The sequence below is a fragment of the Sarcophilus harrisii genome, chromosome 4 (genome assembly GCF_902635505.1).
Source record: "Sarcophilus harrisii chromosome 4, mSarHar1.11, whole genome shotgun sequence".
NCBI classification, from domain to species: domain Eukaryota; kingdom Metazoa; phylum Chordata; class Mammalia; order Dasyuromorphia; family Dasyuridae; genus Sarcophilus; species Sarcophilus harrisii.
Genome location: NC_045429.1, coordinates 17,525,371 through 17,541,861, shown reverse-complemented (window position 1 = coordinate 17,541,861; position 16,491 = coordinate 17,525,371). Strand labels below are relative to the sequence as shown.

The window sequence follows — 16,491 nt, the reverse complement described above, 5'->3', positions numbered from 1 at the left end:
TAGTCCATATGCTTACAAAATATGTAAGTGATCAGCTATGAAATGGATTCTTCGGGTTATTAGAGAATTTCTTGTAGAGTTCTTGTAAACTAGGAGTTTTTAACTCTTTCGGTGTCACATACTCCTTGGGCAGTCTAGGGAAGCCCATCAAGTTTCTTCCTGGAATAATTATATTTAAATGCTTAAAAAATGCACCAGATTTTGAAATTACATTAAATTATATTGAAATATGGTTTTCAAAATATTAAAAAAAGTTCATAGAACCCAGATTAAAAATCCATGCTATAAATAGTGAACTCTGCTAATGTATATAACAGAATAATTGGATTTTTATTTTTGTGTCTTATTGATGTTTTCTTGTTTCACCACTTGCGATTTCCAGAAACCATCATCCCGTAGATTCTTTCCCTGTCATCAATCAAAATAGTCTGCATTGATTTTCAAATTTCCATGTACACACAATGTTTAAAGAACAAATCTACTCTGCAAAAAATGGGTAGAGCAGTAGTTGATTTTGTATCAACCAGAGCAGAATTGAGTGATGAGACAGAGATGGAAGTAGAGATAACAATAAATAAGTATAGATATAAATGTGTGTTAACATATGAAACCATATATATATATATATATATATATATGCATATATACATATATAGAGAGAAGTACATCAATATATGTCTATATAGATACCTATATATGAATCTTTATTTCTATGTCTGTGTAATGAATGCATACATGCACATATATAGTACATGTACATATAGACATATGTCTGTATATACATATTTATATATAATATACACAACACAAATCCTGCTTCATCATTGCATTGATACATTGCTCCTAGAGGTAGCTATTGTGTTGGTTATATTTTTCACTTAATAAAGGACACTGAAGTTCATGTGTTAGCTAAGTCAACAAAAGTCATACAGCTAAGTTCATGGCGGGGATGGAACTCACCGTTCAGTCTTTCACTCTTCAGCTTCAGATTCAATGTCCTTTCTTTCATTCTGTGTTTTTTCTCTCTCTTTTTAAGGCAATTTTGGACACTTTTTAGTTGAAAAGGTATTCAAGGATGTGAGGGACAGAACTTCTGGCTTAATTGCCAATATCAGCCCATGTTTCTTTTTAAATTTTTATTGGTTGCTGATGACTGACTACAAATGGGAATTGAATCCTTCTGTGTTAAACAATCCCCATACCTTTCCTTCATCACAAAGGTTCAGGAAGAATAACTCAGATAAGAATTCAGGTCTGTGCTTCTTCTTCTTCTTCTTTTTTTTTTTTTTACTTGTTCTTTTTATATATATAATTTTTTTTTAAGTTTTTATTTTCCAAATACATACAAATATAGTTTTCAACATTCACCTTTGCAAAACCTTGTGTTCTAATTTTTTCTCCCTACCTTCCCCCCACCTCCTTCCTTAGATAGCCAACAATCTAATATAAGCTATTTCCACATTTATCATACCACATAAGAAAAATCAGTTCAAAAAGGAAAAAAAAATGAGAAAGAAAAAATAAAGCAAACAAACAATAACAAAAAAGGCAAAAATACCATGTTGTGCTCCACATTCAGTTCTCTCCCTGGATTCAGGTAGTTCTCTCCATCTCAAGTCTATTGGAATTGGACTGAATCACCTCATTGCTGAAAAGAGCCAAATCCATCCCAATTGAACATCACATAATCTTGCTGTTGCTGTGTACAATGATCTCCTGGTTCTGCTCACTTCACTCAGTATCAGTTCATATAAGTCTCTCTAGGCCTTTCTGAAATCATCCTGGTGATTGTTTCTTACAGAATATTCCATAACATTCACATCCCATAACTTATTCAGCCATTCTCCAGCTGATGGGCATCCACTCAGTTTCCTGTTCCTTGCCACTACATAAAGGGCTGCCACAAACATTTTTGTGCATGTGGATTCTTTCCCCTTTTTTTTATGATCACTTTGGGTGGGCTTGCTCTTCTTAGGGAGGGGCAGCCACAAAAATAAAGGTTGTCTTTGACTCTTGAAATATGCCATTCTTGGAATAGCCCATATATGCCCAAGACACAGATTGTTCAGGAAGACAGAAATAGTGTTTTACTTTACCTTTTATGACATTCTGTCAATGAACTGAGGCCTGATTTACAGTTGTCTCTCTATGACTTATCTTACGAAGTTAAAAAAAAGTAGTAATAAAATAAGATAAAAACTCAAGCCACTCATAGCTGACGGCTTTGTCATTTGGGGCTGGCACTTCCTTCAGGTTTGGAGAGATGGAAATGTGATAGGAGAGTGGGAGTCAGGCCGCCCTGACCTCTGTCTTTGTGTACATGGAGTTTCCATCAACTAGAATGGAATCTCCTTGAGGGCAGGGATTGCTTTGGAGCCTGTCCAACAGAAGGTAGGGTCTTAATAACTAGTTGCTAAAGGCATTAATAAATTGACTCTGTGTGCATGCGTGTGTGTGTGTGTATGAGTGTGTGAGTGAGTACGAGTATGTGCATGTGTGTGAGTGTGTATGTGTGAATGTGTGTATGTGTGTGTATGAGTGTGTATATGTGTGTGTGAGTGTGTGTGTATGAGTGTGTTTGTGTGTGTGGGTGGGTGTGTGGGTGTGTAATTGCGTGTGTGTGGGGATGTGAATCTGATTTGAAAGACAGATAAAAGGATATCATATAGAAACATCTATATCCAGAGGGAGGACTGTGGGAATACAGAGCATTTTCACTCTTTTTGTTGTTGTTTGTTTGCATTTTATTTTCTTTCTCATTTTTACCCATTTTGATCTGATTCTTGTGCAGCCAGATATTTGTATAAATATGTATGCACAAATTGGGTTTACATATATTTTTTTACCATGTTTAACATATATTGGATTGCTTGTCATCTAGGGGAGAGGGTAAGGGAAAGGGGAGGAAATTAGAAAACAAGGTTTTGCAAGGGTCAATGGTGAAAAATTATCCATGCATCTGTTTTGAAAATAAAAAGCTTCAATAAAAAAAGGATACCACATCACTACTGGATACTTTTAACTTGTCTCTTAATTTTCCAAAACAAAATTTTCCTAGAATAATACATGAGAGAAGAAAAGAAAAAAAAATATGGTTTTTTTTTTAAGTCATTGAATTAGATAATGTTGGTAGAATTTGAATGTTTTTTAGCTGAGAAGATGCCTTTAGGTGGACTCAGAAAGATCTTTGTGACTAAGTTAGAGAGCCAGTAAATATGCTCCCAGTAGGATGTGAATTTTATGTAAAATGCATTTATGATCCTCAATCTTTATTTCACTTTTCCTAATCAGTACGTTTATAAATCTATGGAAAGGCTATACATTCTTTAACAGCTAGACCTGTTAGCTTGAACAGCTATGGACCTGAAATGGATGTCTTTCTCTCCCTGCCTCCTTTTCCTCCTTCTTCTCTTTCTCTGTCTGTCTCTCTCTCTCTCCTTGTCCTTCCCTACTTCCATCTTTCTCCCTCCCTTCCCCTCCTCTTCCTCTCTCTCTTCTCTTTTTCTTCTTCTCCCTCTTCCTCCTTTTTCTCTGTTGTCTCTGTTTCTCTTCTTCTGCTTGTTTTTCTTGTCTTTCCTCTTCTTTCATTGTTTCACTATATCTATCTGTTTCTCTTTCTTTTCCTGTCTCTCCCTCCCCTTCTTTCCCCATATCTCTCTTCCACTTCCCTTTTTCCAGTAAATGGATCTGACTTCAGTATTCCCATGCAAAAAAGCCTTCATGGCTTGTAGTTATGGGAATTTAAAATCAAGACCTCTGGATCATATTCAATAAGATGAAATTTAATAGACAGAACATGTCAATGCAAATATTAATTCTGGGTACTAGGGACCCAAAGACAAAAACTGAAACTTTATATGAAGGGGAGTCCAAATAAATTAATTAAAAAAATCTATTCTGAGTAAATAAATATGAGTTAATTTTGACTGGGTCAACTGGAAAGGCCTACTATGGCAGCGGGCGCACTTGAGCTGAAGTTTGACACAATCTAGGGATTCTAAGGCAGAGATGAAGAAGGAGCACATAAAGCATAAGGCAGCTAGAAGGCACACTGTGTAGAGTTTTGAGTCTACATTAGAAAAATCTGAATTCAAATCCAGTTTCAGATACTACATGACCAACCCTGAAAAAATAACTTTACCTCTCCCTCAGTTTTCTCATCTGTGAAATGAGCATTATAAGCAGCTACTTCCTGGGGTTATTGTGAGGAGAAAATGGTAGAATACTTGTAAAGAATTCTGCAAAGCTTAAAGAGTTATAAAATACTAATGATAATGATGATGATGATGATGAATGGCCTGCACAAAGGAGATTGAATACTGAGTGTAAGAAAGAAAATATCAGCTTTACTACAATGAAGAGTATATAAAGAGGAATAGGAGACTAAATAAGAGGGTCAGAGCTTTATTGACCAAGTCTCTCAAGGTGTAATGGAGGCAAGAGTCAGTCCTTGGAGTTTCTTTAGCTAGGAAAAAGCAGGTGGTCAGGGCTTTGGAGAGCTCAGCTGGGCAGCTGATGGATTGGGAGGAGCAAAGACACCAGTGGGAATGTGATTGCAGTAGTCTTGGTGAGGGGCAATGAGGGCCTGACCTCAATGGTAGCTGTGGGAGAGGAGAGAAGGGTGTATGTGTGAGTTTTGTGGTGTAGAATTGAGAAGACTCACAGATGAGTAACCCATTGGTTATGAGCGCATTTGACAAGTCAGGGATGTCTTGACAAGTGTTCAGTTTCACACTTAATTTTTTGAACCCCAGAGCAAAAATGGTGGATGGTGTTATGATTAGAAAAGTTGTTTGGTTTTTTCTGGGGGGGGAAAAAGGACCCGGGGATTTAGTAGACTCTGATATCAATCCTCACCTACATTGTGATTTGGCATCCAAGAATGGCATAAGAGTCAGATTGCCCTCCAGTAGAGAGGGACGTACTCCATTTTATTTGTTGTTATAAAATAAGACCTTCAGTTCTCAGTTCTCCGTACCACATTTCAGGAACTTAAAGGAAGATGACCAGGGTGGTACAAGGCCTTGAGACCCTCAATAGGTTGGAACCAGCCAGTGAATAAGCATTTCTTAAGCTTTTCTGGAATGTGGGGCTTTGAGCTAAGCACTGGGGAAACTAAAGAAAGCCAAAGCAAACCCTGCCCTCAAGGAGCTCACTTTCTAATGGGGAAGAGCTCTGCAAGACTGATACCTGAACAAGGTATACAGTGGATAAACAGGAGATATTCTCTGAGAGAAAGTCCTAGGAGACCTGGAAAGCCTTCATGTAGAAGAAAAGGGGCAGGTGATATTTAGATGGAAGAACAGAAGACAGTGCTATGGATTTAAATGAGGTCCACGTCATCAGGGAGGTAATACCATGACTTGCAAGTGAGTTGGATTTCAGTGAGGGAGGGCTGGCTGTGCAAAGTCACCAGCCTCACCTTCTCCTCCAGAGCCATCTGGGTTCAGTGGCAAGATAAAGATCAGGAAGACTGGATTGGCTCTCTGTGGGTATAAATATGATCTGGCAGAAAGACTGCTTTGGGGTGTTAGCTTTCCTCAGGTATTTCAAGGACTGCCAGAGGGACAAAGCATTAACTTTGTCCTGCTTGGCCACAAGAGCAGAGAAAGGAGCAACGGGACCGGAAATGCAGAGAGGCTTTTGGGTTTTCCTTCAGGAAAACATTCTTAACCACTAGAGCTGTCCAGATGTTGATTGGGTCGCCTTGACTGTTAAGGAATCACTTTCCCCACTATTACTTTCCACCAAGCAATCTCAGGAGTTCTTTAAATTGAATGAACACTCAATGGGTACGTCATGTTCATAATGAATTCAGAGATACTGAGGCTCCTTCCTAGCTTTAAAAACTCCTAAGTTTGGTCTTCGTAGCCCTCACAGTCTGAATCTCCAGTGTCCTTTTTTAGGACCATCCACAGCCATGAAAAATATTTTCCCCATCAACTGAACTGTGTCAAACAAGAAACATTTCTTATTAATATTACGTGCCAGACACTGTGCTAAGTGCCAGGGATACAAAGAGGCAAAAGTCAGTCCTTGCTTTCAGGAAGCTCTATTAGAGGAGAAAACAATCATGACACAAGTTACCCATTTCATCCTTCTTTGTCCTCCCCTGGAGTGCTCATTTAGGACATCCCAGGTGGTTGTCATCAACTCCTACATTACCATCTATGGAAGTCCCTCATGTCTTGATACAAACATATCCTCCCCCATAGAGCCTTTCTTCTTCCTCCCAACTGATTCTGATCCCTCTCTTCTTCAGACTTCTATCTTCCCCTCAACGAACCTGGGTTTGGATTATTCCACACTTGGATGCGTGTTCTAACTGTTCGATTAGAGCACCCACTCCTTGAGGAGAATTATATTGTTTTTCATCTTTGGATCCTCATTATCTCAAATATTACCGGGAATTTCCAGCATCTCAATGTATTCTAGAAGCACTCCTGGGCTGTGTGCAGCCCACAACACTTCTGAACATGCCATAAACCAAATGGACCTGAGAAATCTTTAACAAAATCACCCAAAAGACAATGAAACACAGATAATATTACAATTTAAAAACTAAGTCAATCTGTAACCCAGGGGGATCCTGTTATACAGGTGAGTGGCCCCTGTTACTATCTGAGCTCCCTCTCTATTCTCTCCATAGTCTAAGCACACTGTTCTGCTTGTTCCTCCTTATACACAATCATCCTCATCTCCCATCACCATGCCTTTGTCCGTCTGTCCCTCATGCCTGCTATGCTCACACGCCTTATTACCTCAGCATTTGAGTTCTCCTGGCAGCCTTGAAGACCCAAATTGAATCTCATCTTCTCCAGGAGATCTTCACAGATCCTCACAGCTGCTTCTACTTGGAAGGAACCTTCCATACACTCAGAATTTATAGTTTAGGTACCAATTTATATAATGCTGTCTCCCCCATTAAAGTATGAACTCCTCAAGGGTAGGAACTGATGGATTTGTTTTGCTGTAATTGTTGGGTTTTTCTTTTGTGCCTTTCTTTGTATCTTCTGCTCTTAGCAGGGTGTCTGGAAGAGGGGAAAGGCTTCCATGCTTGGTAATTGGTTGATTGAGCACAGGCTCTCAAATGCTTGTTGTATGAAATGGAACCCTCTGGGTCTCGTGCTTTGTTTCTTGTCTTCTTCCTTTTTTCATTGAGCTTTCTCTCTGTGTATCAGTATCTCTCACTGTCTGTCTCTATTTGTCTCTGCAGGTCAATATTTTGTTTCTTTACCTCTCTTTCTCTGTTTTTCTGTGTCTCTGCCTCTTTCTGCTTCTTCTCTGTCTTCATTTCTCTATCTCTAATTCCTTTCTCTATTTCTCTTTGTCTTTGTGTCTCTGCCTGTTTGTGTCTCTGTGTCTGCTTATTTTTTTTCTTTTAAATTGCTTTTACAATTATTTCCCTTTTCTCTCTGTTTCTCTCTGTCTCTTTCTCTCTCTTTCTGTCTGTCTGTCTCTCTTCCCCTCTTTCTGTCTCTGTCTCTGTCTGCTTGTTTTTTCTTCTAAATTGCTCTTACAATTATTTCCCTCTTCTTCCTCTTTCTGTCTGTCTGTCTTTCACTTTCTTCCCCTCTCTCTGTCTCTGTCTCTCTCTTTCTGCATGTTTCTGTCCCTGTGTGTCTCTGTCCATCTCTCTCATTGTCTCCATGTCTCTCCTGTATCAGGGGACCCCAATAGAAATATCATCATGTGGATGGATCACCGTGCAGCTAGTCAAGTAGAGAGAATAAACAGTACCAACCATCGAGTTCTGAAATTTGTTGGAGGGGTGATGTCTGTGGAGATGCAGCCTCCTAAACTTCTCTGGCTGAAGGAGGTGAGTACCCAGAATGGGAATTGGGAGAAGGGAGTGGCGCCATCAAACGTAGCTCACTCTCTATGTAAAATCAGGAGCTTTGCCTTTGTTAATTTCAAAATCCTTTCCCTCCCCTTAGGTTTTTGGGTCTGAGATGATTTGGGATCCTTTAACCAGAGCATTTCCTGGTGACTTAAAAAAAAATCAGCCATTTTTTTTTTTTTTTTTAAATAAAGGGACTTGCTCAGAATCCCATAGCTTCCAAGTGTCAAAGGTTGGATTGGAACCCATTACCTGACTTCACCCCTAGCACTTAATTCATGGGTTCCACAGCTAGCACTGAGGGAATTCGGGGAATTCAACCTTTTTAATGAAGTGTCCAGCACGGGAATGCCAGTTTAATGGATCCCATTAGAGATGGATGAGTGAGAAAGTTCAAGTCCCTGAGAAAGCCCACAGACTTGGAAATCCCTGGTGGGCTGGAGAGCGAGAATCCATCTAATGAGCAGTAGCTGGGTGTGATTCATGTCCTGGCTATAAATTGCTAGTGATTTCAATTACTCTAGCAGCCTAAGGGGAAAAGAAGACAATCCTATATAGCTTGGTGCCCCCCAGAGGAAAGCAGGAGTCCCAAGGCCTTGGATTCTAAATTCAGCCCTGCCCATGATTATTCTGCACTTTATTGTATCTCTCTCTGACCCTTAGATTTTTCTCCTGAAAAATGTGTGTGTTTGGGGGATGAGAGAAGGGAGAGGGCATTTATAAGTGGGGGAAAGATGGAGAAAATTAAATATAATAGTGCTAAACTTAGAGCCGGGAAAGACCTGATGCTTTCTAGTTGTATGACCATAGGCAAGTCACTTCCCCAAATTTGTCTATAAAATGGTGATACTAATATTAATATTACTCATGTGAGTCTCAAGTGAGATAACATCACTGTAATGTTGATGAAGCATTTTGTACTTTCAAAGATATCATTATAAATTGTAATAAGATATTTAAAGTCTTTTTCAGTTAAAAAAATGATTCTGCATTTAGTCTTAGGTTGGTTGGGATGGGAAACGTGATTTTGTTCCACTTTGAGATCCAGAGTTGTCTCAATATTTGGTCTCTTGGCCATGTGGTTTGCTGTAAGAGACCCAATGTCCTTTCAAGTCCAGAAGAGATACCCTAACGGGTATCTGGATTGGCCAGGGCTCTCTTTCAGCTAGGACTCTGCGATCTCAAAGGTGTCTCTCAATCCACAGCAATGCTATCAAGCAGGATCATCTCCCCTTCCCTCCTTTTCCTTCTTCTTTTTCCTTCCCTTCCTCACTCCCTTCTTCCCAGGAACAGAAGTCTAAGATATAATCTCTGCCCTAAAGGTTTTTTCTTTAGCTGGAGTGACAAATGAGCTTGCATAAGTGAACAACTAAGTGCCCAAGCCTATGTAACATTGATTCTCTGATTCAAAGACTGTAGCCTATGGATTAAGCTCTAGGATTGAAGTCGGGTAGACGAGGGTTCAAATCCTACCTCTGACACCTAACTATGGGACCCTGAGAAAGTCCCTTCACCTCACTGTATCCCAAACAACTCCTTGAATTTTTCTACCATAATTAAAAATGGATGGCTCGCTATCAGCCTAGGTGGAGGAAGTTCCTCACCCTGACAAAATATTTGCACTGTCTGTCTCGTGAGATGGAAAGAGAGCACTTTGTAAATTGTCAAGGCTCTGTATAAATATGTTATAATTATCTCAAGCCCTCCCTGTTACATCCTTATGTCAACATTTTCCCAGGATCTCCTGTAATTGAATAAGATGCTAAACATGTCCTCATTGTATATGATCCTCAAAGGAGATTTGTAGCTTCCCTGAAATTAATATGGGGACTTAATAAGATCCAGATTTCCTCTGAAGCTTATAAATGAGGATCTTCTGCCTGGTGACTTCCCACTCAACCCGAATGGCCTCTTCAGGCAACATTCCTTGCTTCCTCAGGTGGTGAAAAGCTTCTCCCCCAGCCCAGGACGTGGACAGCATTTTCCCTGCACTATCCTGTGCCAGCCACATGTTTTATGGGTGTGTCTCTGATCCCCGTGCTGGCCTGTAAGCAGGGGCAGAGCATTCTGAGCTCATATTGGTCTAATCAGTTGGACACACTAGATAGACTTTAACATAGTGAGGTCATTTTGGTCTCCTTGTAGGACAACGGACAGCAACCAACCAGGGATTGCTATGTACTTTAAAGAGAGAATACAGAATCTGGAAGCAGGAACGCTTGAGTTTGAATCCAGCCGTTTATTGGCTGTGTTATCCTGGGCAAGTCGTTCACTTCCAATGTTGGAGTGAAGAATGAGATTATATATGTAGTTGCTTAATTGTTTTTTAAGTCATTTACAACTCTTTGTGACCCATTTTGGGGGTTTTCTTGGCAAAGGAACTGAAGTGTTTGCCATTTTCTTCTCCAGCTCATTTTACAGCTGAGGAAACTGAGGCAAACAGGGTGAAGTGACTTGTTCAGTGTCTCACAACTAGGAAGTGTCTGAGATCACATTTGAACTGGGGTCTTCTTGATTCTAATCCCAGCACTTTGTAAGCTTTAAAGTCTTCTATAAATGCTAGCAATTACTACTATAAATAATCTCTAGAAAGATATATTCTATTTAGAGTGCTGGCTTTGGCAGTGGTGGGCTTGGATTCAAATTCTGACCATCATTTACTACTTCTGTGACCTTAGACAAACCTCTTCATTTTGCTGACATCTATAAAACTGTTGTCACCATTCACTCATTATAGTCATACCTAACTCTTCATGTCCATCCGCCTTTGGGGTTTTCTTGGCAAAGGAAGTAGAATGGTTTTCCATTTCCTTCTCTAGTCTGCTCTTAATTTACAGATGGAACTGAGGCAAACAAGGTTAAGTGACTTATCCAGGATCACACAGCTAATAATTATCTTTTTTTTAAATTAAAACTTTTTATTTACAAACCATATCCATGGGTAACTTTTCAACCTTAACCCTTGCAAAAGCTTCTGTTCCAAATTATCCCTTCCTTCCCCCCACCTCCTCCCCTAGATGGCAGGTAGTCCAATACATGTTAAATTAAAATATAGCTAATAATTATCTAAAGCCACATTTGAACTTCTGACTCCAAGGCTGACATTCTATCCTCTGTACCACCTAGCTTCCCTCATCTATAAAACAGACAAGTTTGAAAGTTTGTCATCTCTAGTACATTCAGCATAACAAAGATGAATTTTGTTGAGAGGTTCATTTTTTTTTTTTTTTTTTTTTTTTTAGCAAACCTAAAGTAGCATTCAATTTAAAATTCTGAGTTTTATTTTTTTTTCTTGTTTATTCATGACAATAGGTTCAGTGGAATATTAGAAAAGCCCATTGTGTTTTGGATGGATTCAACACATCTAGATTCAAATCCTAATTCTGTCATTTAGTCTTTTTTCACGTTGGACAACTTTGCTCCTGGGACCTCAGTTTTGTCACTATTAAAATTGGGGGATCAGATTAGGTGATTTTCAAAGTCCCTTCCATCTGTGCATCTATAATCCCTCATGTCAATATTTAAGATTTTTCTGACAGTCCCTTTCAGTTTTCCCTTGTCCATCAGCATTCAATTCATTTTGATGGAGAGTTAATTAAGCATCTTCATTGGGACAGGGATTGGAAATAATATCAAGCTTCTGCATTCTGGGGGAATAAATTGGAAATAATCGGTACTTTAAAGATCTATGAATTCATTACCTTGGAAAATTTTTACTTTGGTGGAGATTAAAAGACATTTGTATGTTAGTTGAGGACTCTTCCAAATTGCCCAAGACTCGGGATCTCAAAGCTAGAGCCTTAACCTTAATCACCCATTTTACAGAGGAGAAACTGAGGTGCTGAGATATTTGGGGATTCATCCAAAGTCATTCAGATATTACGTTGCTTCCTCTGATTGCAAAGCCATATCCTTTCCACTTGGCTAAGTATTTATTCAAGGCTATACCCAGTTCTTCCTCAATACACAAGTCTACCGTCCACTATATATAATGTCATCGGTAATGATATATATATATATATATATATATCATCGGTAATGATGTCAAAGACAAAAATGAACCAGTATTTTCCAAGAGTTTCCATTCTATTGGGGAAAATGATATGTACCCAGAAGCAACTGCTTCCCTGTATGAAAAGTCAGTTTTGATGGCTGCACAGATCCTTCCCGACTTTAACTTTATATTCTTTTATCTCAAAAACAACTCTGCCAGGAAACAGCAGGCTTTCTTACCAAGAATCAGGTTTCTATGACATTTTCAGACTTGCATTTCTATAATTGTTACAAATAGCTATAACAACAACTCAGAAAATAAAGATTGAACATGGTGATAACCCAATTTTATAGCCTAGGAGGAGGGAAGGGATCTCCTCAAAATCACATGATAAAACCAGGCCAAAAAGTACTTATTAAACACCATAAATGTGCCAGGCCCTGTGCTAAATAAACTCTGGAGATAAAAAGAAAAGCAAAAACAGCCTCTGCCCTCAGAAGGCTCATAATTATTAGGGGAGATAGCACACAAGCAGCTAGATACACATGAGCTATATGTATATTTTTATATTCACACAAATTATATATGCCCACCTATACATTTAACACACATATATTTACATATATGTGTATAACCTCATATATAGATGTTTGATTATATATATATACACACATATATATTATATGTATATGTGTAAATATATGTATATATATATTATATATAAACAAATGTACTATAGGTTAAGCTGGAAATAATCAAGAGAGGGAAGGCTCTGGAATTAAGGGCATTTGGGAAAGGCTTCCCGTAGAGGGGAGATTTGAGCTGAGACCTAAAGGAATACAGGTAGTGTTCAGAGGTAGGATTTGATTCTAGTTCTTTTCATAATGTCGACCTGCCTTTATAGCCCACTTCACTTCCTGCAGAATGGAAAAGTCGAGACAAAAAATAACATGCTTGGGACACTTATTTCATGGCATATTGAGGACCAGAGCACACGCTCACATGTCCTGAGTGCGGTGGGCTAGTCAACACACTTTACTCTGTGCGGTTCATTGCCCTCTTGTTTCTAGAAGTCAGATATCAAAGATCACCGGTCCAGATGTCCAGTTCAGGCTGCCAAGAAGACACGTGGACTCTCTGAGATTAATTTAGTCCCTCTTTAGAGAGAGACACTCTGGCCCTTGGGTCTTGTCTTGCAGTATAGAATTTTAAGGATGTCCCTTCTACTTAAGGTCTGTGTGCCTCAGATTGACGGATGTTTCCTTAATCATAACTGTCAGATAAAAGGAAAAATGCCATGTGAATTTTTCATAACCCCCACGAGTCTGGCTTTTCCATTTGGTCTCAATGATTCTTGCTCCCTTCCTAATGAAGGCCAAATGTAAATTAAGTCCTGTCAGTTTTGAGCAGCTGGAATCTTCTTTCCTTCTAAATATGAAACATGGGAGAGTAACAAGGTGCAGACTGAGGAAGGTCATTAGAGCTAACTGGCTCAAGCAGACCCTGACAGTTTAATGTTAATGGAAGATAATTAACGTGGCTTGCAAAAATGGCAAGGAAATATTCATATCCATCTTTGAACTCATTTCTTCCTTTTTCCCCTATTGTCAGCATGGTGTGGATCTTTTCGTTTTATTGTTTGAGATTTGTTCGTTGTTCTTTAAAAAGATTCTAGGAGCAACTGGCTAAAAGTTTATAGGCTCTGCTTGACCAATGAAAACAATGTTTAACCAGTTCCTGGCATGATAGAAAGGTTACTGGCACTGAGACCAATGGACCTATACTCGAGTGTCACCTCTGATACTGATACCCACTTACCTCTGTCATTTTTTTTTATTGTAGTAAGTTTATTTTTAATACCTATTGCTTTATGAATCATGTTGGAAGAGAGATCAGAGTAAAAGGGAAAAACCAATGGAGAGATTAAAAAAATGGAGAGAGCAGAAAAAAGGAGTGAACATAGCATGTAATGATTTCCATTCAGTTTCCTTATTTTTTTCTGAATGCAGATGGCATTTTCTGTCCAAAGTCTCTTGGGATTGCGTTGGTCACTGAACCACTGAGAAGAACCAAGCCTTTTATAGTTGATGATCACACATTTCTTGCTGTTATCATGTATAATATATTCTTGGTTTTGCTTGTTTTGCTCAGCTTCAGTTCATATAAATCTTTCCAGGCCTTTCTGTAATCATCTTGTTCATCATATTTTATAGAACAGTAATATTCCATTACCTTCATGTACCACAACTTGTTCAGACATTCTCCAATTGATGGGCATCCACTCCTTTTCCAATTCTTTGTTACACACAAAGGGCTGCCACAAACATTTTCGCACATGTGGGTCCTTTTCCCTCTTTTATGATTTTCTTGGGCTACAGTCTCAATAATGGCTCTGCTGGGTCAAAGATATGCACAGTTTTACAGCTCTTGGGGCATAGTTCCTCTGGATCATTTCACAACTCTACTAACAATGCAATGTGTCAGTGTTCCAGTTTTCCCACATCCCTTCCATCATTTATCATTATCTTTTTCCTGTCATCTTAGACAATCTGAAAGGTGTGAGATGATACCTCAGAGTTGTTTTAATTTGCATTTCTCTAATCACTGGTGATTTAGAGCATTTTTTTCATGTAATTATAAAGGGCTTTAATTTTGTCATCTGAAAATTGTCTGTCCATTTCTTTTGACCATTTATCAATTGGGGAATGACTTGTTACCTCCATCATTTTGGGCAAATGTCACTTCCCTGAGCCTTGTTGTCCTAAGTTTTCAAAACAGGGGGTCAGGTTAGATGGCCTCTGAGACTACTTCCAAGGTGAACTCTGTGAGTCTTGTTTGATTTTGGCAGTGACCTTGTATTTAAGCCCATGTTGGGGGGAAAAAGACAGGTTGGCTTGTTAGGAAATTATAGTGATCTTTCTGGATCATTGGCTGTCTTGTGCCTAGGTTTCTTTTGATCTCAAGTCTACTGAATTTCCCCTTTCTTTTGTGTGAACAAAGTTCCACATTTGAATTCTGACTCTATCATTTACTAGTTATATAGTCATGGTTAAGTGAGTTTTCCCTCTGGGCCTCAGTTTCCTTATCTGTAAAATGGTGTCTGACTATTTCAGAGGTTCTTGACTTGTATCATGGAACCCTTTGATTGATTGGTGAAACCTTCTTCTCAGAAATCATGTTTTAAATGTATGTTATGGTACAGAGTATTACAAAGGAAATCAAGTATTTTGAAATATATTAATCAGTAAACATCTATTATTGAATATGTGCCAGGAACTTGGGTTATAAAATAAGCCAAAATACAGTCCTTACCTCAAGAAACTTGCAATCTAAAGGAGAGACAACATGCAAACTAATATTACAAATCAAGTTGTTTAGTGAATAAAATGGAGATAATTAATGAAGCATGGAATTAAGGAGGATTAGGGAAAGATTCTTGCAAAAGATAGGATTTTGGTTAAATTTTAAGAAAAGCCAGGGAGGTCAGTAGGTTGAGATAAGTAGGGAAAGTATTCCGGGTATGGGGAATAGTCGGAGAAAATGGCCAGAGCTGAGAGATGGAGGGTCTTGTTCACGGAGGCTAATTCACCAATACATTGTTGGTGGACTTGTGAAATGATCCAGCCATTCTGGAGAGCAATCTGGAACTATGCCCGAAGAGCTGTAAAACTGGTCAGTGTCCCTGGATTGAAGAGAACATGTTGGTGAGGAAGAGTTAAGAAGGCTGAAAAGGCAGAAGGGACTCTGGGTTATGAAGGACTTTAAGTGCTAAGTAAAAACTTTTGTATTTGGAGGTGAGAGGGAACCATGGGAGTTTGAGTAGGAGGTAAATGGTCAGACTGGATTTCAGGAAGATCAGTTTGACAGCCGAGGGGAGGATAGGCTGGAGGGAGGGGTAACTTGAGACAGTAGCCCTGCCGGCAGCTCTTCCAGCAGCCAGATGGGAATTGATGGCTGTCTGCACCAGTGGGGTGGCTGTGTCGGATCAGAGAAGGGGACATATGGGACAATTGCTGCCGAGGTGAAATCCATAGAACTTGGTTAGACTGAATTTATGGGGTGCAAAAGAGTTCTCAAAATCAAAAAAAAAATCATGGATCCCAAGTAAAGAATTCCCAGATTAGATGATTTCTGATCTCCCTTTCAGGTCTAACTCTATAATCTCATTTCTCACTAGTGCTAACAAGCCGCCCCCATTTCCATCAAGTTTTTTCATTCTTTACCAAAGAATAAAGCCACGGGATGCTTCTCTCTGTCTTAGCAGCTGTCTCTCGTGGATATTCAATTTAGCATCCTCTCACTCACCTTCCTTATGTAACACTTCACTCCACCCACCCACCCAATTTCCTTTCACTGTGTTCTATTTCTGGTGTTTGCTGAAAATATGTTCCTGCTAAATATGGAATCAGGCAAAGGTGGGCTGGACCATTTTAATGCTTCCATATGTACATGGTGGGTGTGAACAGGCTGTGACATGAGGGGAATGCTGAAGAAGAATGGGAATCAAATATATCATCATCTGGAAGATGTATGACAGGAAGAGGTGGTGAGGGGTCATGCGATAAGGGTAAAGAATGACAACTAGAGGGTTCTGCTGGGATCTAGTAGGTTACAGTCTGCATTAGTAGAAGGCATTTCCATACTGGAATTCCCTTAC

At 39.1% G+C, this 16,491-nt stretch overlaps 1 protein-coding gene across 2 annotated transcripts in view; it reads left to right on the top strand.

Moving 5' to 3' along the window:
* FGGY (FGGY carbohydrate kinase domain containing) overlaps window positions 1–16,491 on the top strand; it is a 499,331-nt gene that overhangs the window by 30,280 nt on the left and 452,560 nt on the right. For both annotated transcript variants that reach the window (XM_023501686.2, XM_003767302.4), the window contains exon 4: window positions 7,668–7,819. In XM_023501686.2, coding sequence (XP_023357454.1) covers window positions 7,668–7,819 — 152 coding nt within the window. The remainder of the gene's footprint in view (window positions 1–7,667; window positions 7,820–16,491) is intronic.